The sequence below is a fragment of the Canis lupus genome, chromosome 11, assembly GCF_003254725.2.
Source record: "Canis lupus dingo isolate Sandy chromosome 11, ASM325472v2, whole genome shotgun sequence".
NCBI lineage: Eukaryota > Metazoa > Chordata > Mammalia > Carnivora > Canidae > Canis > Canis lupus.
Genome location: NC_064253.1, coordinates 66621900 through 66644636, shown reverse-complemented (window position 1 = coordinate 66644636; position 22737 = coordinate 66621900). Strand labels below are relative to the sequence as shown.

Here is a 22737-nt window from a genome sequence, read left to right as displayed (position 1 = left end):
TACTGCTGATTAAGTTTAAATAACTAAGTTATTTTAATAAAACAGACAAAATATACATTAATTTTTTTTATTTCCAAAAATCTGGGTTAAACAGTCAAGCTGCACATACATAAACCAAACAACAACTAAAAAAAAAAAAAAAAAAAAAAAAAAGCCCCCAAAACCCAGAACCTTGCAAATCGTCAACAGACTCTAATAGACTATCAACTAGAGAGCTGGACTAGATGAACAAGAAAATCCCTTCCACCTCTGACACTACGACAGAATACAGATGCCACATGTGCTTTCCCACACATATGCCCCCACCTGCACATGTGCACGTGTGTACACGCACAGGCATCAGTGGGGGGAGAAAGAAAAAGTTGAAAATGGTACATTAAAATCGTTCAAGTTACTTATCATTTCTTATATTATTCAGAGTGATGTTTCCAGTGTTAGGGAATGATAGATACCCTCCTCTACACCAAAACAAAACAAAACAAAACAAAAAACCAAACAAACCCCAACATACCCAGAACAGTGAAAACATTAGGACACAGCTTTGTTGCCATCATTTGGAACATATAGCCACACAGAAAATATTTAAAATTTTAAATAAAAGCATCGCGTTTCTCATCTAAATAGTTACAGTGAACAGACTTTTGTCATTCATGGCCAAGCAATAGGGGACCCTGGAAAAAAAGGTTACCCTGGGAACCCATCCAGAAGAGACTCTCTCCATCTGGAAGAGGTTTGCTGTGCTTCAGAATGAAAAACGAAGCGAACGCAAAGCAACCTGTTAACTCTTCTATTGCTGAATTTAAAGCAAACATGCTGGTTGTGTCGAAAATTGAGAGTTTAAATCGCAAAGAAACTCGGAGCACAGATAAACCTTTATAGTGCCATGAAGTATAGCATTAAGGCCAGTGATACTCAACATTCCTGGGTCTTTTCAAGTCCCTCCAGGGCAAGCAAATGAGAAACCAAACAAAACGACCCAGCTTCAGTTATAACGCTGACAGGAGACTCCAGAAGTAATTAATTAGGTTTGTTGGGGTTTTTGTTCTTGTTTTTGTTTTCGCTGCTTCAATTCCCTTAATATCAGAATTTAAAACTTCGAGTACAGCTAAGGAAAGCACTGTCACTGCCCCAGGCCAGCTTCCTGCTGTTGAGACTGAACTTTTTTTGATATTCTAAAACAAGGTCTGTTTTCCCTGGTTCTCTTTCTAAAACAAGGATCATGGAGATTCCATGGTTTTCTAGTTTGGCACATGTTATTAGTTCTGAGGAGGAGCGGGGACAGCAGGTGGGATGACCCCAACAAGCTCCAGGCCAGGCTCCCAGATCCCTTGCCTGGGCTCGCTTGACAGCAAGGGAACCTCTCCGCCTTGTGTTCTGAGTGGGAGCAGAGGAACCTGCGGGCAATTTAAATTTTATTTGTAAGGGATGTATCTGAATTCTTTATTTATACGGTCATGACGATGCATTACTTCAGTGATAAAAATGAAGGAACACGATGCTGTGATACGGCAATTATTTTCAGGTACATTTTCTTGCGTTAGGGAAGCCCATTCATGTGAGGATGGGCACATTTAGATACGTGCCTTCCAGCCATCCTACCTATTTAAAAGCCCCCATATCCTTCATCTAGTGGGTAAATGATCTGGTGTGTAATACCCCCAGAGTCCCTTGAGATTATATTAAGTAAAAATTGCTTTTTTTAAAAAAAAACAAACATTGTAGGTTACAGTACAATTTGTTAGAATAATATCGTAGATGGTTTATTTCCTGAATGCTTGTCATAACTAAAAATCCTTTTGTATCTTAACATGGATCAAATTCCAGAATTCCACAATGTTTCCCCTTAAAATTCCCTATTGTTTCCTGGCATTTGGTGCTATAGAGCAGAAGGCTGAAGCCAGAAAGCTCTTTTGTTTTCTGATAGGCAACGTGTTAACTTCTGACTAGATGCCCACAGCATTTTTTCATTCTATATCCTTAGTAGTTAAAATTTTTGTCAGGAAATGCTTGGGTACAAGTCTCTTTTCCCCCTTTTTTTGGGGGGGGGGGTAGGTGGGTAGAGCTGGAATGCAGTGAGTCTTTTCATCCTAAAAACATAGACTTTCATTCTGTTCAGGAAAGATTTCATTTTTATAGTCTGATGATATATATATATATATATATATATATATTTTTTTTTTTTTTTTTTTTTTCAATAAAGTGTTTCCAACAGGAAAGCAAACCTCAGGAATGTTAGCTAATGCTCTGTCTTCCAAATCCATTACCTTTCCCCATTGCTTTCATCCATTTCTTTTGAAAGAACATGAGGAAGAAAATCTCAAGTCTGGCTCTGGCCTTCACATTACTGATTTCAGGGTTTCTAAGCTCAGTAGTGTTCTTTTCAGCTTCACTGTGGATTTTGTAATCTGTTGTGCTTCTAGCTTCCTTGCAATTCTTCTTTCTGATCTCTCTTCTTTTTCATTTTATTCTAGCACCTTTTTCTCTAAATCCACTTCCATTCTTAGATAACTATTGCTTCACGGAAGCAATTCTTCTGTTCTTTCAGTTACAACCAGAAGAATAGTACCATTTTCTTGTTTCTCATAGTAGACTGCTTTCATTTACAAATGCTCTTGGAAGCTGTTTATTTTCCTTGGTTCATTTTTTTATATGCCCTTTTTTGCTTTTTTTTTTTTTTTTCTCTATACTCATCCTCAACTATGGTCCTCTCTTCCTAGATCCACTATTTGCCCCTGGCTGTGCTATCTGTCCATGTGCGTTTGTCAACTCTCTTTTGTGGGTATACGGATGGCATGGTGGCTAAGGAGGTGCACATATTTCCAAGTCCAATTTCAAGGTTAATGCTTTTCTACTGAAGTGTCTTCCTAGTCCTTCCTATTGTTTTCTGGATCCCTGAACCAATATCATACGTGAAAAATCACAGTATTTGCATATCCTGCTACTTAGCTGTGTCTGTCCTCACCTACAGGACATTTTTCACAGAATGCACCATGCCTCTAATAGATCTTTTGGCTTTCTGCTCACATTTTAGCCCAAGGTTTTGGGAGTCTTGGGCTGAATGAAGAGAAGGTGCAGGGAGAAGGCAGAGAGGGTGGGATAGAGAATCTTCATGGTCTGCCACCTGGTTAGGAGGTAGGATCAGTCCATTATTTCTCTGGCTCAGGAGATCTGATCCAGAGTAAGCAGGCAGACACGGTTGGTGAAGAAAATATGTTATTAAGTATCTTTCACATTTTTTATTTCTCAGCATGTCCATGTCATGACATGAAGCCAGAGAAAATAGTGAGCTACAACCTGGAGGACTTTGCCTCAATCCACTACTGCATGCCTCATCACTTGCACCAATTCCTTCTAGATTCTAGAACTGAGACTTAGCCTTCTTTGGGATTTTTATGAGTGTTTCTTTAGGAAGTTGGGAGTTCAATGGGGACTCCTGCTAGCCAGATGTCATTCTGCCAAATGCAATTCAATAATTAGTTTTTAAAAATCCAAATCTCCCCAGCTATGGTATAGAGGAAAGAGTTCTGGATTAATTTTAGTCCTGAATCTACTTCCTGTCTTGTTAACCTTGGATGGTCCCTTAAATATCTCTGGGCTTCAATTTCCTTATTGGTAAAATGAGGGAATTTGACTCCATGATCTCAGAGTTACTTATAACCTATTGTTTTTTAAGTCTCAAAGCAGAAAATAAACATCCCCTGATAAAGGAAAGAGGAATAGAAAACACATGACTACGGTAAGTATATTTTGCTATGAGAGTGCTTTAGCCTAAAGATTACAAAAGTCCCTTGACATCAAAATTAAAAAGCAGAAGTAAAACACATGAGCATATCATTGTGACATTTTAGCAATGATACGAATGTTGAAACAGGTGCAGTTAGTAAACTACTTGACTTTTATTAGAATAAATTGTGGTGTGACCGTCTGCCCATTAGGGTAGATAATAAGTAATACAGGTTATTTATTGGATAAAGACAGAAAGTTTTCAATAAGTAGAATGTTCACAGAAAACCATCAGGCTTTCCATCATACCAAGTGACCAATCAATTAGTAAGAGAGAACATATAAGGTGTGCCACCATATGACTTAAGAAATGAAGTATTTCCCAAACAGAAATTGTTTTTTTTTTAACTTTTGTGATAAATGGACCCTCTGTGCCCCTGAAAGATTTTGCCTCATGAACGGAGCACTGGATTGGGAGTCAGAAGACCTGGGTTCAAACTTAAGTTCTCCCACTTATAAGCTCGGTGAGATTTCGGGAAATTTACTTAACTTCTCTGAGCCTTGGTTTCTTGATAAGTAACATGGAAATAATTAGACCTACCTTGCGGAGTTGTTGTGAGATTAGGTGAGAATATGAGGCAACTGTGAGAAAGCACTTACCACAGTGTTGGTCAAATGTGAACCTTCTAGAAACTTTTTTGAACTGTAACAATAACTACAGTTAAATGCAAATTAATCAATCAATTATTTTGACCATAAAACACTTAGGAACTCATTCTCATCTCATTGTGGGGGAAGGATCTAGCTAATTGCTTTTAACAGTAATGGAAGCAATATGCATCCAATATAACCCAGTGATCTTTTTTTGGCTTTAATAAATATTTCCTGAAATTACTAACTTCCTTATCAGTTGCATTAGATTAATAAAGCACTATAATTGAACATAGAAATCTGATTCTGATTAACAACTAAACATGAGAAACATCTCTGGATTTCTTGGACTGTGAAGAACTAGAAGCCTGTAAAATTGTAATAATTGGCAGACTTTGCCAGAAGGATGGGCAGCCTCTGTCAAAGGAGTTTTGGGAAATTCTGTGATGTCAGATTTATGGACACAGAATACATAGGAATTCCCGGAGGTAAGTTAATCATCCCACATGGCCTCCTCTTTTCTCAGGAAAGGAACGTGTCCTTAGGTCACCACAAATCTCTCCCTCCACTCACATTTCTATGAAGGTAATTAATTCATATGGGGGAAAAGCAACAAAGATTTTTAAGAACATTGACTAAACAACTGAATGTTTTTCTTTTAATACAGAGTATTAAAAATTCAACCCCAAAGCAAAAACATTTAAAGATATATGTGAATTTGAAACTTTTAATATATTCTTCTATTCAGGACTGTTAACCGTTTCTAAATGTGCATGGGGCCTAACTTAGACAAAATTGGATCTCATGTAGAGCAAATGAGGTAACTTTGAGGTCTTTGTTGTTTGCATTTATTGATGCCTAAAAGTACCTGGTTACTAGCTCAAAGGGGGGTTAGCAACCCAGGTTTCAGTAAAAGCAACGAAGTGATGGGTGTTCATAAACACAATATTTAAACATCCTGTTTACTTAACTAATTAAAATTATATCATTAGCCTAAACTGAGAAAAGTAATCAACATTTTGCTGCCTAGAGACAGCACAAAAATAATTTGAAAAGTTGTGAAACCTGAAAATTCAAGAAAACTATTTTTTCAAAAGACAGTGTTCCAGTGTAGTAAGGAGCTCTCAAAATTAAGGAGATTCACCGTATGATGTTGAGGAACTGGGAATTTTGCTTCTGAGTTTTGCCGCTTCCTAACTATATGGGCTTCAGGAATTGTAATACAACCGTTCACGTTGCAGATGATCCAGTCCAATGATCCCATTTTATCACGGACGAGACTGAGCCCAGAACTGCCGAGTAGGGAAGGAGCTCCCGGTCAGATTCTCTTTCTAGTAGAGCAAGAGGCTTCAGCTTCCACATGAAGGTTAATTTGTCCAGATTCTCCCAGTGACTGTCAATGAACATGCTGGGATGCAGTGCTTGATGCTTTTAATCGGGTCGAATTTAAATAAAAAATCCAAGTAATAGAATTTCACATTTCTTCAAACACCATTTATCAGTCAGGGCAAGCTATTAATACAGCACATAATCCAAGGAGAGCTGGAAAATGCCACACAACCAAGGAGACCATTTCTTCCAAGACTTTGGTTAGGTTCTTCCATAAATACTCCCCTTTGCAGACACACTAAACAATGCAAAAGCTTTCTCATAAAGCCTCTTAAGGCATCTCCGTTCTTCACATGTTTTTGCTTACAGCTGAGGTATCAGGGCTTGGCTGTGTTGGAGGTAGAATTTATGGGCAGACTTGTGACCAGGTTATCGGGTTTGGTTTCCTCTTCAAGTTTAACAGTTTAAAGGAGGGAGAATCTCCACAATGGAAGAAATAAGAATGATGTGATGCAGATTAGTTGAATAATGTTAATTATTACTATTACCAAGAGTTGTAGCTAAAATAGCCAACATGTATTGCGTGCTTACTACGCGCCCAGGCCGGGGTTAAACTAACCTTTACCTTTAATGGGCTCACACCCTTCCAAGCTGACCCCCCATCACCTCTGCCGGAATAAACTCCCCAGGGGACACTGCTGGGTTCTGGAGAGGAGGAACTAGGCCAGCAGGGCTCCTGTCAGAGCAGATGCAGAAGGTGCCTGGGCAAGAGCTCCCCCAAAGCACTGCACAGCCCCCCCCCAATACCTGTAGCTCCACGGTTTCTGATGCGGAGCCAGAGGCAACTTGTGCTTAGGTGAGCTCGTGAGTTCCTGACAGTTGCTCCCACTTTTGAGTGAAATAAATAAACAAAGGTAAGTGGAGTAAATGCCCTTAATTTCTCCCCTCTCCCTTCTCTGGAGATTCTCCTTTCTCCTGGCTCTGGGGAGAGTGGAAGAGCATGGAGTGCCCCAGCGGGCGGGCGGGCGGGTGGCCGGCAGGGCCCAATGGCCACCCCAACTAGCTACTCTGTCCTGCCTCAGATCCTCTGAGGACGGACGTGATCATGTAGCTGAGGAGGCGCTTTGCCACGTTAGCAGGGTTACCAGGCGTCCCCACGTGTAAAGTGTGCGTTGCACACACACACACCTAACACACACACACCTAACACAGTGCCTCGCCCAATGGGTGGTGCGGAGTAGCACCTGATAAATGCGTCTTCTTTCTCACTCCCACTCCCCAGGGGAGGCATGAAATGCGTGGTATTTAGGATGCTGAGATTACAGTTCTTTCATTCTATCAGGTATCACTGAAGATTCCACCTCCTGATTTTTTTTATTATAATCATTCACCTCAGAATTCTGGGGATTTATAGCACATCAAGTAGTGATAAGCAACAAATGTGAGGCGGGGGTGGTTATTATTCAGCTGACGAAAAGCCCCTGTCAACAGAAGGATGACAACCTCTGGATCAGTTATTGCTACTTATGGGAAGGTTAAAATCTGAAAAGATCCCAGTGATTCCTAATGGCAGTTTCCTCTTGAATCTATTTAAAATAAAAATGGAGGTTTTATATAATTAGGCTGCACGCTCTGTCTGCCCAGTAGTCCACATGGGTTATATTTCTATTTCAGTGCAGAACTGACAGGAAAAATGACCATCTGCTTTCCACAACACAAAATATCCTTTGGATGTTTAGCAAACTAAAGGAAACTGAACCTAATGCTTCGTGTCTCTTTTTTAAGCAAAATCCTAAAACTACTATCGGAAATCACAGTAGCATAGTATACAATATCAAATCATTACACTGATTATTAAATATTACCTGTTATTTACATACACATGGAGACATACCAAAATTAATCCATATTCAGGAAAGATCTACTGGTAAGCAAAATTATAAACGTGCAGTTTAACCAAAAAGGGAACAACATTTAACCTTAAGGCAGCATTGGCTGAGTCTTTTCTGGTAAAGGAAGGATTACATATTTCAACGACTGGTGAATGATTTTGAAGAACAATTAATTAAATACTAAAATAATGTTTTGAAAAAGAACTAGGACTGATTTTAGGCCTCCTGCAACATGAGTTTAGATTGGAATTTTAATTTTGGATTAGAAAGCACACACAGGAACATAAAGTTGTAGCAGTCTTTCCTCAAATACAACCTAAAGATTCCTGGACGTTATTATTACTGATTAGCACTCTTTGGGCTCCTTTCTTCACTTCTCATTCAGAGTGGTTATCAGAAAATTCTGCTAACATTTCAATAACATGTGGTCAGGTTGCAGTTTACCTGAGTGCATCGATAACCTATCATCATGCTCTGCTTTTTACAACTATATCCTAAATGCTGAGTCTGCTTACCTGGGAGGCTGCCTACATCATCATGTCCCAAGCACTGGTGCCCAGCCAAAGGGATGACATCTATGGTGGCTGAGAAAGTCATACTCTGATCAACATATTTCAAAGTTCGTTAAGAAAGCACATTGTGGGATTTGTTTTCTTTGCAGCTTGCTTTGTTGGATTTTCCTGGTTAAGCCTGAAAATCACCTTTCGCCGTTTTACAGATCTGGTGCTAGATGCTTAACCAATAACTGTATGACACGAAGAAGAGATTGTTAAAATTAAAAAAAATGTTCAAATGAAAATAGCTTTCACGTGGTGCTGAGAAATAAAACATAGGCACTTCTGCGTCAGGAGGTTTTCATATTTTGATCACAGATCGCTCTTCCAAGCCACTTCTTTTTCACTACTGGAAATTCCCTCACGGTACAAACCATCTAGTTCACTGGAAACCTTGCCCTCCCAAACATCTTCTGGTGCGCTCATCTTTCTTCGTAAAACGAAAATGGTCTCTGTGGGTGCAGAGATCACGTCGCTCCCGGTGCTGAGAGCAGGACTATCAGCACTACTGAGTGCAGCCCCACCAGCTTCCATCAAGCAGAGCTGCTTGCTCTGCGGAACCAAGTTATCCATCAGCAAAATAGAGAGGGGAGTGTCAAGTGCAATTTTTCTCCTGGAAATAGCTAACATGTCTCTCTCCTTCCAGTTGCTTGTTGTGAGTGTGAGTCAACAAACTATATAAAGTCTTCATAACATTCTAAAGCTACTAGGCTACTGGGAGTTTTTTTTAATGACTACTTAAACAGTCTCTTTTTCTTCCTTTTTTTTTTTTTTTTTTTAAGAAAATCTGTGCTAAAAAGGCACTAGATAAAATGAACTTTCTCACTCTTGTTGTATGTAATGATGACACATGGTGTTAGATTCTATAATTTAACAAAGGTGACACACGTTTGGATAAAATACCCTAATTTTTCAGACTCATCTACTTTCAGGTAAAAAATAAACCCCAAGTCAAAGAAATAGCAGGTCACACTGACAGAAACTAGCCTGACCTTGAAGTCACCGGCATTCCCTGCCACCTCAGAGCTCCAGCCTTGGTTGCCCGAGGGAGCTCTTGCCCCTCAGGGTAAGCAGGGCAGTGGCCTGGACCCAGGGGAGACTCACTGACAGCAAGTGTGGGAGCCAAGCCTCCTGGACACCTGAGTAAATGAGACAAAGGTGAAGTTCTCACAGTTTTCCAGCTTGACCTTCTTGGCTAAGTTTGGGACGATTCCCCGGAGAGACCGCAGTCCCATCCTCTGCTCCTCATACCATACGCTGCCCATGTCCGTGGCCTCCTTCCTGGCCGTAAGGTAGAAAGGCGACTTGGCCTCCATTTGGGTGGGTGGCCGGTGGATGTACATGTACTTGTAGAGAAGGCAGTAAGGGCACTGTTTGTGTCCCCTGGAATGCTCATGGTAGATTTTCCCATGACATACTCTAGTGGAACCACTCCGGCTCTCCCGCTTGACACTGTCTGTCCGGGCAAAATAGGGCTGGTTTTGGGGGTCTTTGAGCAGCTCGATGTCACCATACATCAGATCGGCATGTTCCTGCAGTGTCCGCATATTCAGGTACTGGCTGTTGTACTTGACCACAGTGGACAGGAGAGTGATAGGGCTGTCGTCCCCTAGACACCCTGCCTGCCACATCTCCTCCTCATCAGAAAGAGAGAAGTAGACAATATTGCGAGAACGAGCACCCGACATGCCTGCCTTACTCAGCACCCACAGCTTCTCCTTGAGTTTCTTGGTGGATGAACTGAAGGTGCTGCTCGTGATGGAAAAGCCCACACCTGCATTCTTCAGGATGCGGTCCAGGCCTCGGCGAATGGCATGGAGCGAGGTGGCCAGGAAGTCGGAGCCGTCGCTCTTCTTAACGGTGACATAAAAATTCTCGAGCAGCTCATTCAACTTCGCTGCAGGGATCTCAAATGAGACAAACACTGAGGTTACACATTTGAGGAAACCCAAATAGCCATACCCTAATCCTTCTCCTAATCCTCACAGGGGGCTGTATTGTGGACAAAATATTTTGTAGGCCTCTAGAGGGTTGATTCCTAGCATGATACAGTGAAAGAACTTCAAGCAGAAGATCTCGATTCCATACATGGAACTACAGTGTTTCAAACAGTAAAATGGGACACAATAATCAAGATCTTCTCTGGGTACCTGGGTGGCTCAGTCAGTTAAGCAATTGCCTTCAACTCAGGTCATGATCTCTGGGTCCTGAGATTGAGCCCCACATCAGGCTCCCTGCTTAGTGGGGAGCCTGCTTCCCCCTCTCCTTCTCTCTCTGTGCTCTCCCTCCCTCTCGCTCAAATAAATAAATAAAATCTTAAAAAAAATAAAGACCTTCTCAAAGGGTTATTGTAATGCTTAAATAAAGTAGGGGATGCGAAAAGGTTTGTAAATAGTGAAGAACACACATACATGTATATACTCATTATGATTATTGGCCTTTCACTATTCTATTTCTCTCTGGAAAGCCTTTCTTTTCTTTTCTAGCAAATCATTCCCTTCTTTCTCCTTCAGTGAAATTCAACCATTCTCTCTAAAGAATTTGTGAACTAAATTTACAAATTCTGAATCATTCCAGTATTGATTTCCTTGAAATCTGCACATACTATTGGGTCCTGTTGGCACTAAATACAGCGCCATTAGGGAAAGATGACAGATATGTCTGGGTTGCAGAGCAAGTTAACGACCTTAGTTCTTCACTTGAATATATCCAAATAGGCCCTGAAATATCACTGGCTTAATGATCCATAGGGTTGCAATATCAATAATTTTTCAAAAAATACGGAAAGTTTAATGACTGCACTGACAATTAGAGAGAGATCCTCGCTTGGACATGGTGGGAGGAAAAGAAGAGCATTAAGAGAGCTTTATTTTCAAGAGGGAGCTAAAAAGAGAAAACTAGACTTTGCTCATAGTCATTTCAGGTCAAGTACACATTCTAGGACAAAAGAAAGTCTCAACGGACAACCTATCAAAAGTAGAAATTATACAGGTTAACATTCATTCTTCTAACTGCCCTTGGGCCAAAGAGAAGATAAAAACTGACTTAGAGTTAAAAATGAATCAAACTGAAAATATTCCATGTCAAAATGCATGAGATTTGCTAAATACACTCTCATAACATCATAGTCTTGAATGACTTTTTTAGAAAATTGTATTGAAAATAAGCAAACTGATTATTCAGCTCAAAAAGCTAGAGAAGGAAACGAAATTCAAAAATAATAGAATGAATTGATAAAACATAATGACCTAGAAAAGATAAATTTGGATTAAAAAAATGAAAATATGTAATCTTTGAAAAGATCTATGAAGTTGATAAACTTCTAGGAGGGTTGACAAAAAGAGAGAAAGAAGAGGAAAGGAAATACCCATTTAAACAATATTAGGAATGAGAAAGACAGTAACTATAGAAAATGAATCAATAATATGAAAGAACATTATATACATTATATTTATGAATTTGAAAATCAAGGTAACCTGAACAATTTTCTAGCAAAATATAAATCACCAATGTTGGTTCAATAAGAAGTAAAAGATCTGAAGAGGCCCAAAATAGAGTGAAATGATTGTCAGAAATGTATATCACTCCTAAGGAGATGGCTTTATGGAGTCTATTCAGCTTTTGTATTTAAACAGTTTTGGAGCATAGGAAAGGGAAAGGATCTTCATTTTTCTCTAATCCAAATCTGACAGATACACCAAAAAAAAGTATATGAATATAAACAGGCAATTTTCGTTTTGCACAGTGCCAGGCTAAATAAGACATGTGCATGTTATATAATCTTGCAAAACAAGGACCAGGCTCTGATACACAGCTCTGATATGCATGAGTAGCAATTAACAGGGCACCATGCAAAGCACGGACTGCCCATATTATCAAATCAAGAGATAGGGAAGCAATACTACATCAAGACAAGTGAGGACTGTTGCAGAGTGTAAGGATGACTCAATCTTAATAAATATGTTAATATAATTGACTTATAGAGAAAGTAGTATGAACTTGCTAATTACTGAAAAATTACTTCAAAGTCTGATATCCATTTCAAATTTTAAAAAATTCAAATTAAATTTAGATTGCAAGAAAAAAAGTCTTCTTACTCTGACGAGAGTATTTTACAGACAAGAACTATAAAAATTATACCTAAGATGGAAACATTAGAAATTTTTTTTTTATAAAGTCAGGAATAGGATGAGCTTGCTGCATATCATTATATAACATTATATAACATTATTCTGCAGGTTCTACAAACCAGGCAAGACAAGAAAAAAAATTACACACACACACACACACACACATATGTATATAAACTAAAGGAAAAAGATAAAATATAATTGTTTTCTGATAATCTGATTCTTGGTGTAGGAAACTCCCAAGCGATTCAGCTGAAAAACCATCAGTAGGGTAGCTACATACAAAATATGAAAAGCAACAGTTTTCTTACATACCAGTAAAAAACAGTCAAAATAATCATGAGTCTCAAACTCAACTGGTTTCAGAGTTTTATGTTGTCACTTGCACCTCCCCACTTGTAGGTGTTAACCTCTTTGTGTCAGTTGGGATTCATTTGGTCCCAAGAGCTGATAAGCCACATGTGAAAAGCCTAGGCAAAGAGAGATGTCCGATTTATCGGCCTCCAAGACCATCAGGGCTCTGTCTCTCACCTCTGCCTCTCTGTGCAGAGTGGCTTTCTTTACACAGCCCCAAACATAACTCCCTGGCACTCTCTAAGGTTTGCATCTGACAGCCTCAGGTACTGGCAATGTTCAACTCTCATTTATAGTAGAAAAATAATCTAAAGAAAGGATTCTGGTTGGCCCATTCCTGACCCAAACAATTGATCCAAAGGTAGGCCTGTACTTAACATGATGGCTTCTTCAGTAACCAAGTGGACTGTAGGAGAGGAAGGGTTCCTTAATAAGGGATGTTGAGCAAAAAGTCTTATTACCATAGTACTTCAAAACAAAGCAAGCCACAACACACACACACACACACACACACACACACACACAACCTTTGAGGGACACCTGGGTGGCTCAGTCAGTTAGGCGGCCGACTCTTGATCTCGGCTCAGGTCACGATCTGAGTCTGGCTCCTCACTCAGTGGGAAGCCTGCTTGAGGATTCTCTCTCCCTTCCTCTTCCTCTGCCCCTCCCTAATCCCCTCCTCTCTCTCTCTCTCTCTCTCTCTCTCTCTCTCTCTCTCCCTATAGTAAGAAAATCTTTAAAACAAGGACAACAACTCTGATAGCTCCTGTTGCCCTTAGGATAAATTTCAAACTGTTCACCCTGTAGGCAGGACTTTACAATTTGCTTTCACCACCCTCTACGTTGTTTGCAAAGACAGCCACAACACCTGCCCCCTCCCTGTTCCTAGGCCCCTCTGCAGTGTGATTTTGCTGCTCCTCCCACTGCGAGGTGGGATCTATTTTCCCACCCTTGGAATCTGGACTGGCCAGGACTTATCTTGACCAAAGAGTATGGCATGAAGCATATGCCTGAATTACAATGTGTGAATTCCAAGCCTTAGGGCTGGAGATGCTGCTTCCATCTGCTTTGGTCTTACAGGTTCTAGCAGGTTCTGCTTTCATCATCCTTGTTGATGTTGCTACGTGGGGAAGCCCAGTCAGACCACGTGAAGCAGAGACAAGTTGCACCCATGTGATGGATACCCCGAGTGAGACCAGTAGAGAACCCAGCTGAGAACAACCCATAGAATCGTGAGCAAATTAAATGAATGTTGCTTTAAGCCACTAAGTGTTTGGGTGGTTTGTTCTGCAGCAAGAGTTAACTGGTACACACACTATTTCTCTAGCCTAATCTGCCGTTCTCTTTGTACTTTATTTTCCAGCCTCCTTGAACTCTGTGCCATTCACGAGAACCACCAGGTCTTATTTATTTATTTATTTATTTATTTATTTATTTATTTATTTATTTATGATAGTCACACAGAGAGAGAGAGGCAGAGACACAGGCAGAGGGAGAAGCAGGCTCCATGCACCGGGAGCCCGATGTGGGATTCGATCCCGGGTCTCCAGGATCGCGCCCTGGGCCAAAGTCAGGCCCTAAACCACTGCGCCACCCAGGGATCCCACCAAGTCCTCTTATGCTTCTAAGTCTTTAGGCAAGCTACGTCCTATAACCAGAATGCTTTTTCTTCTAAACCTTCTCTATGTGGGAAGTCTCTGTTCATTATTTCAGATCTAGCTCAAATTCTGCTGTCTACAATAAAGGCTCTTCCAGCTTCCCTAAGCAAAGTTACTTTCTCACCTAGGATCCCACAACACCTAAGTTAAATTTTTTTATTATGGCCCTCTCCATATGGCACAGCGTCTTATCTATTTATATGTTATGTATCTGCCTCCCTGCAGGGACTGAGAGCTCCCTGAAGGCAAGAACTACATCTCATAGGCAACGGGGTCTTCAACACACAGCAGAAGGCCTGCAGCACCTCAGTGATCCACAATGAACTATAAATGTGGATTAAGCCAATGAATTAACTTTGTAGTCAGGAGAACCACGCTGACTTAAGATGCAGAATATTTTTCTCGATTTGTATAGAATATCATAGGTTTCAAAGTAAAGCCACAACAAAAGCAATTCCTGGAGAAATGTCAAGTCACGAAATTTATGCTGTTTGCACACAAGAAATCATTCATTCTGGCCCACATGGGCAGCCTCCTCAGTTTTCTCAGACTGAGATTTGGTTGGTGGTTATTTGCCAAGGTTACCAAGGTCTTCAATTTGTTATAAAGATGTTGCACAAAACTATTTTTCTTCAGTAAAAACTCTATAGGGATTTACGATGTCAAAATTTACCATGGATTGTAAACTTGGTCTCCTTGATGTAAAAATGACCAGAGGAGTAAGACCTTGGTCATGGGGCAGATGACTCCAGAGAAAGTGGATTTGTGTGGCAAATTCCAAAGTTCCAGAACTACACCATAATCTTTGGCACTTGAAAGAGTTAAGACAAGTAAAACCAAGAGATACTTCTGGGGAAAGCCTCAAATCCCTCGGTGGATAATCTTACCTAAGGGGATGAAGAAAGTGGAGAAATGCTTATGAACTGCAAGTACTCTTCTAGGAGAATAAAACGAATCTTGATGTAACCTTTGCTGACAACAAAAATGGCTTCATTTTTGCAATTACCAAATTTTACTTTATTCAGAAAGATAGGTGTGGACTTCAAGATGCTCTGTTTTCAAGAGTGAGTCTAAGTCAGTGAGGGGTAGCAGCCTTGAGGGAGATGGGTCAGTGAGGATCAGATCACACTTGGGAAAATAACCTGTAGGAAAAATACTATGTGGAACTCACATAGTAGATGACAGAGTGAGGGTGGCAGTGTACACCTGCTCATTTAGATGACATTTTGAAGTCTGATTTGACTCCTTCCTTTCTCCCTTGAACAAATAACTAAATGTAAGGCTCACCAGCTACCAAACCATGATCAAGAGCTGTTACCTACCTTGTCTGCTGCCAGCTATATCTATCTTTTTTATTTTTATTTTTTTTAAAGTCAGTTCCATGCCCAATGTGGAGCTTGAACTCACGAGATGAAGAGTTGCAGGCTCTACCGATTGAGACGGGCAGGTGCCCCTTCATCAATTTTTTAAAAATGTTTATTTATTTATTTATTTATGATAGTCACACACAGAGAGAGAGAGAGGCAGAGACACAGGCAGAGGGAGAAGCAGGCTCCATGCACCGGGAGCCCGATGTGGGACCTGATCCCGGGTCTCCAGGATCACACCCAGGGCCAAAGGCAGGCGCTAAACCGCTGCGCCACCCAGGGATCCCCCCCTTCATCAATTTTTAAAGACACTTCCATATTAAAAATATCTTAAAATGAGACCAAGAAAATGAGACTAAAGAATACAGGCTTTGATGCCACAAATCCTTCATTTTACTACATACCAGCTAATCCTCTAAGATACTAGCCTCTTTCTTAAGAATTTATTATTAAAAATGTTTAATTTGGGGCATCTGGGTGATTCAGTCAGATAAGCATCTGCCTTTGGCCCAGGGTCTTGGGATTGAGCCCCACGTTAGGCTCCCTGCTCAGCGAGGAGCCTGCTTCTCCCTCTCCCTCTGCCTCTCTGCCTGCTTGTACACACATTATCTCTCAAACAAATAAATAAAATCTTTTAAAAAATGTTTGAGTGGCCTATGTGAATAGATTACAGAAGACTGAAATATATCTTCTTTCTCACCCGTTATTCTTCCAGCCAACATAGGGGAAACTAAGAAATACTAATGCAGTTGAAAGGTATACTCTTTGGGAGAGCTGGGATATTTTCTCTACCCGAGATGCAGAATTCATCTAAACCTCGGAGAGTGCGGAGAAATTAGGTTCTTTTTGGGTATTCCTGCCTGGGAACATAAAGGTTCCCAGTAATTGTCAACTGCAAAGTCTGAAAGACAAGACCCTCAGGCCTAGAAAAGGTTAAGGTTAATGGGGATGAAGATGGTGCTAGGGGTTTGTGAGAACAGGTGAATTTTAAAATTATTAATAAAGGTGAAATACATTTTTTGCTGTTTTATTTGGTTTCTTTAAATTGCGGTAAAAGATATATAACTTTTACCATCTTAACCATCTGTAAGTATACAATTCGGTGGCTTTAAGTACATTTATAACATTGCACAACCACCATCACTATTCACTTCCAGAACTTTTTCATCATTCCATACAGAAACTGTCTTCATTCCACAATAGCTCCACTTTTCCTCCTCCTCCCAGCCCCTCATAACCTCTCTCATACTTCCTGTCTTTACGACCCTGCCTATTCTAGATATCTTACATAAATGGAATAATACATAGGTGTCCTTTTGTTTCTGACTTATTTCACTTAGTATAATGTTTTCTAGGTTCATTCATGCTGTAAGCATCTATCAGTACTTCATTTCTCTTGATTGCCAAATAATACTCCATTGTATGAATATGCCACATTTGATCTATTCGCCTGCCTGTGGGCATTTGGGTTGTTTCTATGTTTTGGCTATTGTGATAAGGCTACAACATATATTTATGTACAACTTTGTGTACAAATATATGTTTTTAATAACCTGGGTATATGTGTAGGAGTAGAATTGCTGGGTGAAAGAGTAACCCTATGTTTAACTTGTGGGGAGATGCCAGACTTTCCAAAGCAGCTACATCATTTTATATTCCCAAAAGAAGTGTACTAGGGTTCCATTTTCTCTATGTTCTCATCAACATTTATTATTATCTTTTTATTTTATGATTTTATTTATTTATTCCTGAGAGACACAGAGAGAGAGGCAGAGACACAGGCAGAGGGAGTAGCAGGCCCCCTGCAGGGATGCAGGACTAAATTCCAGGACCCCAGGATCACAACCTGAGCCAAAGGCAGATGTTCAGTCACTGAGCCACCCAGGTGCTCCTGTTATTATCTATTTAAAAAATTATTATTATTGCAGTCTTCCTATTGAGTATGAAGTAGAATCTCATGTGGTTTTGATTTGCATTTCCCTGATGTCTAATGAAGTTGAGCATTTTCTCATGTGCTCATTGGCCATTTATTTACCTTCTTTATAATAACTGTTTAATGTCTTGCCTGCTAATTCTAAAATCTTTGTTAGATCTGGGCTGGAATGATTGGTTCATTCTTTAAGGGGTATGTGCTTGCTTCTTTGCATGTCTAATAATTTTTGTTTAGTTGCTAGACATTATGAATTTTATTTCTTTGGTTCTTACGACACAATGATTCAATATTTGGATGTATTGCAAAATGATTATTATCAGAGTCTAGCTAACATCCGTCATCACACATAGTTAAATTTTTTTTCTTGTGATGAGAACTTTTAAGATCTACTCTCTTAGTAACTTTCAAATATACAATGCAATATCATTAACTATAGTCATCAAGCTGTACATCACATCGCCATGACTTAATTTACTTTATTGCTGGAGGGCAGCCCGGGTGGCTCAGTGGTTTAGCGCCACCTTCAGCCCAGGGCATAACCCTGGAGACCAGGGATCAAGTCCCACGTCAGGCTCCCTGCATGGAGCCTGCTTCTCCCTCTGCATGTGTCTCTGCTGCGCTGTCTCTGCCTCTCATTTAAAAAAAAATATTAATATTTTATTACTGGAAGTTTGAACCTTTTGGTCACCTTCATCCATTTTACTCTCCTTCACACCCTCACACCCCTACACCTCTAGCAACCATTTATCTTTTCTCTTTTTCTACGAGTTCAGTTTAGGTTGTTGTTGTTTTGTTGTTGTTGTTGTTTTGTTTTGCTTTTATATTCCACATATAAGTTAGATCATATGGTATTTGTCTTTCTCTGTCTGACTTATTTCACTTAGCATAATGCCCTCAACGTCCATTCATGTTGCTGCAAATGGCAGGATTTCCTTCTATTACATTGTATGTATATGCACCACATTTTCTTTATCCATTCATCCCTCATGGACACTTAGGTTGCTTCCATGTCTTGGCTACTGTCCGAGGACCCTAAATAAGGGTGCAATGAACATGAGGGTGCATAAATCTTTTCATTTCCTTCAGACAAATACCCAGACGTAGAATTGCAGGATCACATGGTAGTTCTATTTTTCAGTCTTCTGAGGAACCTCTATTGTATTTCCCATAATGGCGGCACTAATTTACATTCCCACCAACAGGGCACAGGGTTCCCTTTTCTCTACATTCCTTGCTAACACTTATTATTTCTTGTCCTTTTGATACTAGCCATTCTGACAGGTGTGAGGTGATATCTCATTGTAGTTTTGATTTGCATTTCCCTGATTAGTGATATTAGCATCTTTTCATGTGCATGGGTTTAGCTTTTAAGATGTGTTGGGTGGGATCAGAGCAGAGCTCAGTTTAGAGCTAACTATTCTCCACATCTGATGAAAGACTTTTCTCAGTACTCTCATTTGTTACCTTCCTCTAAGGGATCAAGTCCTATGCTGTCTGTTCTGTCTGAGAACAGTTGTTGTACATATTGTGCTCAGTTTTCTAGTTGTTACAGAAGCAGGGTAATTTTGGATCCGTTTGTCCCTGTGGCCACAAGTGGAAGTTTTTCTTTATTTTCAAATCTGTTGGATTATTTTGATTACTATATTGTTGCTTGCTCAATTTTATGATTCTTTTCATTTCTATAAATATTTCATAATATTAGTCTATCTAAAGTCCTTGGTGTCTAAATGTATTGATTGTTGTGTCTATGCAACCTCATTCATGGTGACCTATTTCCTTGAGCAGCTAGTGTTTTGGGTTGAACATGTTTCTGTTTTTTTTTTTTTTTTTTTTTGTTTTTATTTGTGTTTTAATGGGCGCATATTTAGTTGATTTTAATCTGCAAAAAACTTAAGTTCCTTCCTTTTGGGTGTTCCTCTTCAAATATTATTAGCATATGACTCTGTGAGGAGCCAGAACCTAGAACCTCTTTAGGCTCCTTTCAGGGTTCTCTACTAAATCAAGGATTCTTCTGTGCATTTGTCTCTTCCCTTCTTTAATAACGTTATCAATATATGCCCTCAGGGTGAACCCTGCCCTTTGTGTTACTGCTCACTGCTCCAGTTTCAGCTGTCTTTTGTGTGTGTGTGTGTGTGTGTGTGTGTGTGCGCGCAGCGCGCCATGGATGTTTCCCTTCCTTTCCACAAGTAGAACAGAGAGGCCCCTCACAGTATCTAGAGCACCATGCTGTCAGAAGTAGAAACCTGGATTTCTTATTTCATCTATTTTTGGTGCCCTAAACACATCACCCAAACCTGGAGATGTCACCTGCTTTGAGCTTCACTTATGACTTCTTTGTGCAAGGTATTTAAGTCTATGCTTCCAGCTTTAACATTTCTCCCATTTTTGTTTGTTTTATATTTTTATTTTTAAAATTTTTAAAGATTTATCTATTTATTCATGGAGACACTGACAGAGAGAGAGGCAAAGACACAGATAGAGGGAGAAGCAGGCTCCCCACAGGGAGCCCGATGCGGGACTCGATCCTGGACCCCGGGATCACAATGTGAGCCAAAGGCTGGCACCCAACCACAGAGCCACCCAGGCATCCCTATATATATATATATATTTTTTTTTTTTAAATAAGCTGTAGGCCCAATGTGGAGCTTGAACTCATGGCCTTGAGATCAAGAGTCACATACTTTACTGATTGAGCCAGACAGATGCCCCTTTTACTTCCATGTTTTAAATCCCACATTCCCAACTGTTTACTGGACATGTCCATCTGGACATCTGTCTGCTTTAGACTCAGTATATCCAAATCAAAATATGCCTTTCTTTTTTTTTTTTTTTTAAAGATTTTATTTATTTATCTGAGAGAGAGAGAGAGAGCGCAACAGAGAGCACAAGTGGAAAGCAGGCTCCCCCTGAGCAGGGAGGCTAGTGTGGGGCTCAATCCCAGGACCCTAGGATCATGACCTGAGTCAAAGGCAGATGCCCAACTGACTGAGCCACCCAGGCACCCCTAAAATATGTCTTTCTGTTCTGTCTCTACATGTCCAAAAGTATTTCCTTTCCATTGAGCAACTTTAAACATTTCAAGTTGGAAGACATTTTAAGAGTTCATGTTACAACTGGAGAAATTGAGGATGAAGGATACTAAATAAACTTTTGTTCATCACTTCCAATTAATTTTTCCAAATATCTCTTTCACTATATTCCTTCCTGTTAAAGAAACTTCAGTGGTTTCCCCCTTCCCTGACTCTTTAGGTCTTATAGTCAGAGCATTCTCCCTATTTTGACAATCCCTTCCCTGATGCCAATGCAATAATCCTTCAGAGAAAGTCTTTCTTTACAAACAAAAACAAAAGAAAACTTCAACATCTTCCTAGTATTCACAAGATTTTAGTTTGCATTTAGTTTATCAACATCTGGTTTTATAGTCTACTATTCCTATATCTGAAGTCTCTGCTGCAGGCAAGTGAATCTATCCCTCCAAATCTTATTCTTCATGTCACTTAGCCTAGAAGACTCCTGTCTTCATCCAATTCTACTGAAATTCTAACTCTCCTTTAAAACACAATTTTTCTTTTGATTTCATGTTCTTTCAAAGTTTTCTCTGTTCTGTGTTCCTAATAATGCTTAACACAATGCCTAGCACTTAGAAGCTGTGAAGGTGGCTGAAAGAAGAAGTAAACTCAGGAGTTTCTTACCTTGGTGATGTCCGTATGATCTTTGAGCCCGTTGGTCACACACCAATATCGCCACACATTCAGGGCATATCGCGTGGCTTTGGTAGTATTTGGGCTTACTGCACTGGTACACAGATCATTCAAGTCATCATTAATATTAAACACAGGAAATTTGTTGAGCTTAGTAGAATAGGCTAGAAACAAAAACAATAAAAGGCATTAAAATAATTTGCCATTCCCTTCTTTAGAGAATTGTATCTTGGGATCATGTTAAGTAACAGAAATCTCCTAAGACCTAACACTTTAAAAAATGAAATGTCTATCAAGTATACATATATTAGAAGAAATAAAGTAGGGAAAATATTTCTAGCATGGAATCAATGCAGTAACCTTGCGTTTGATTCCAGTATTTTTGCTATATATATCAACTGATGCGCTAATGCAGGCATTCCAGTAACAGAATGGGAAAAATGAATGCAGAAAAACAAAGAATGTTCTGTCCAAAAATTTTCACTGGAAATAAAAGGCATTCATATGAACAAGAGCAACAATAAAAATAGAAGGAAATAGGGAAGATGAGTTACACATCCTTTCTCGTTGCCCCCAGTGTATGCAGAGCTGTCATTTCTCTGTAATGTAGTGCCTTATCTGCCATCCTGGACAGCCTTGTATTAAATGGTGCTGGCATATTTCTTTAATTCTTTTCACAAATGAACAAAGCGATATTTAAACCCCAACTCCCAGCCCATCAGCTCACTTAGAATCAGAATGGAAGGTAAAGTGAAAATAATTTTAGGGGAAAGAAGGAAGAACATGCCAGAGGGGCTCGCATCATCTCAGAGGAGAAGGAACAGATTTTAAATTGCAATTGCCAAACCAAGTCAGGTGAAAAGTGGTCTTCCCTCAAGGTGTCCACTTTAATTGTTGGATACAGAAGAGATAATCAAGTCCATAATTATTAGGCCTTTCTTTTTACTCTGTGATCTACTAAAATCAAGCTTAAACTGTTTAAATTGTTGTCTTTGGATAGGAAAAAGAAAACCAACAACAATAAGGTGGACCACTTTAAAATGAAAATAATGCCAACCTCTAGTTTACCAAATGGTCCTGATCCTCTCTGGAATGTTTCTATGTTCAAATAAGGCATTAAGAGGCTGAGAAATAGCAGAATGGAAAGTTGGTGCAATTACCAAGGTGATCTGCAAATTGGTTCCACTTTGCCTAACTCATCTCACCTCCCACTGACCCCACTGAGGAACTCCCAACCACTAGCTCCTGCTGTCCCCAGCATCCACTTTGCTCAGAACACCACATCAACCTTCCCCACCTGTTGCCTGAAAAATCTCCCCATGATCTTTGTACCAAATAGTGTCTTTTTTCCCATTTCCAATTCCAAACTCACTTTTATACAACCTTCCCCACGCGAAACAAGCTCCCTTATTCTCCACAGTATGTGTCTCATATTTGCTTTATTA

The 22737-nt window shown here is 39.8% G+C and overlaps 1 protein-coding gene across 3 annotated transcripts in view; it reads right to left on the bottom strand.

Annotated features, from left to right (window-relative positions):
• The window catches only part of KIAA1958 (KIAA1958 ortholog), a 161332-nt gene continuing 138595 nt past the window's right edge, over positions 1–22737 (bottom strand). For 2 of the 3 annotated variants that reach the window (XM_025433380.3, XM_049091915.1), the window contains 2 exons: positions 21284–21456; positions 1–10056 (listed from right to left, as the gene is read on the bottom strand). In XM_025433380.3, coding sequence (XP_025289165.1) covers positions 9250–10056; positions 21284–21456 — 980 coding nt within the window. In that variant the 3' untranslated portion in view covers positions 1–9249. The remainder of the gene's footprint in view (positions 10057–21283; positions 21457–22737) is intronic. The other variant, XR_003130271.3, reaches the window with a different exon arrangement.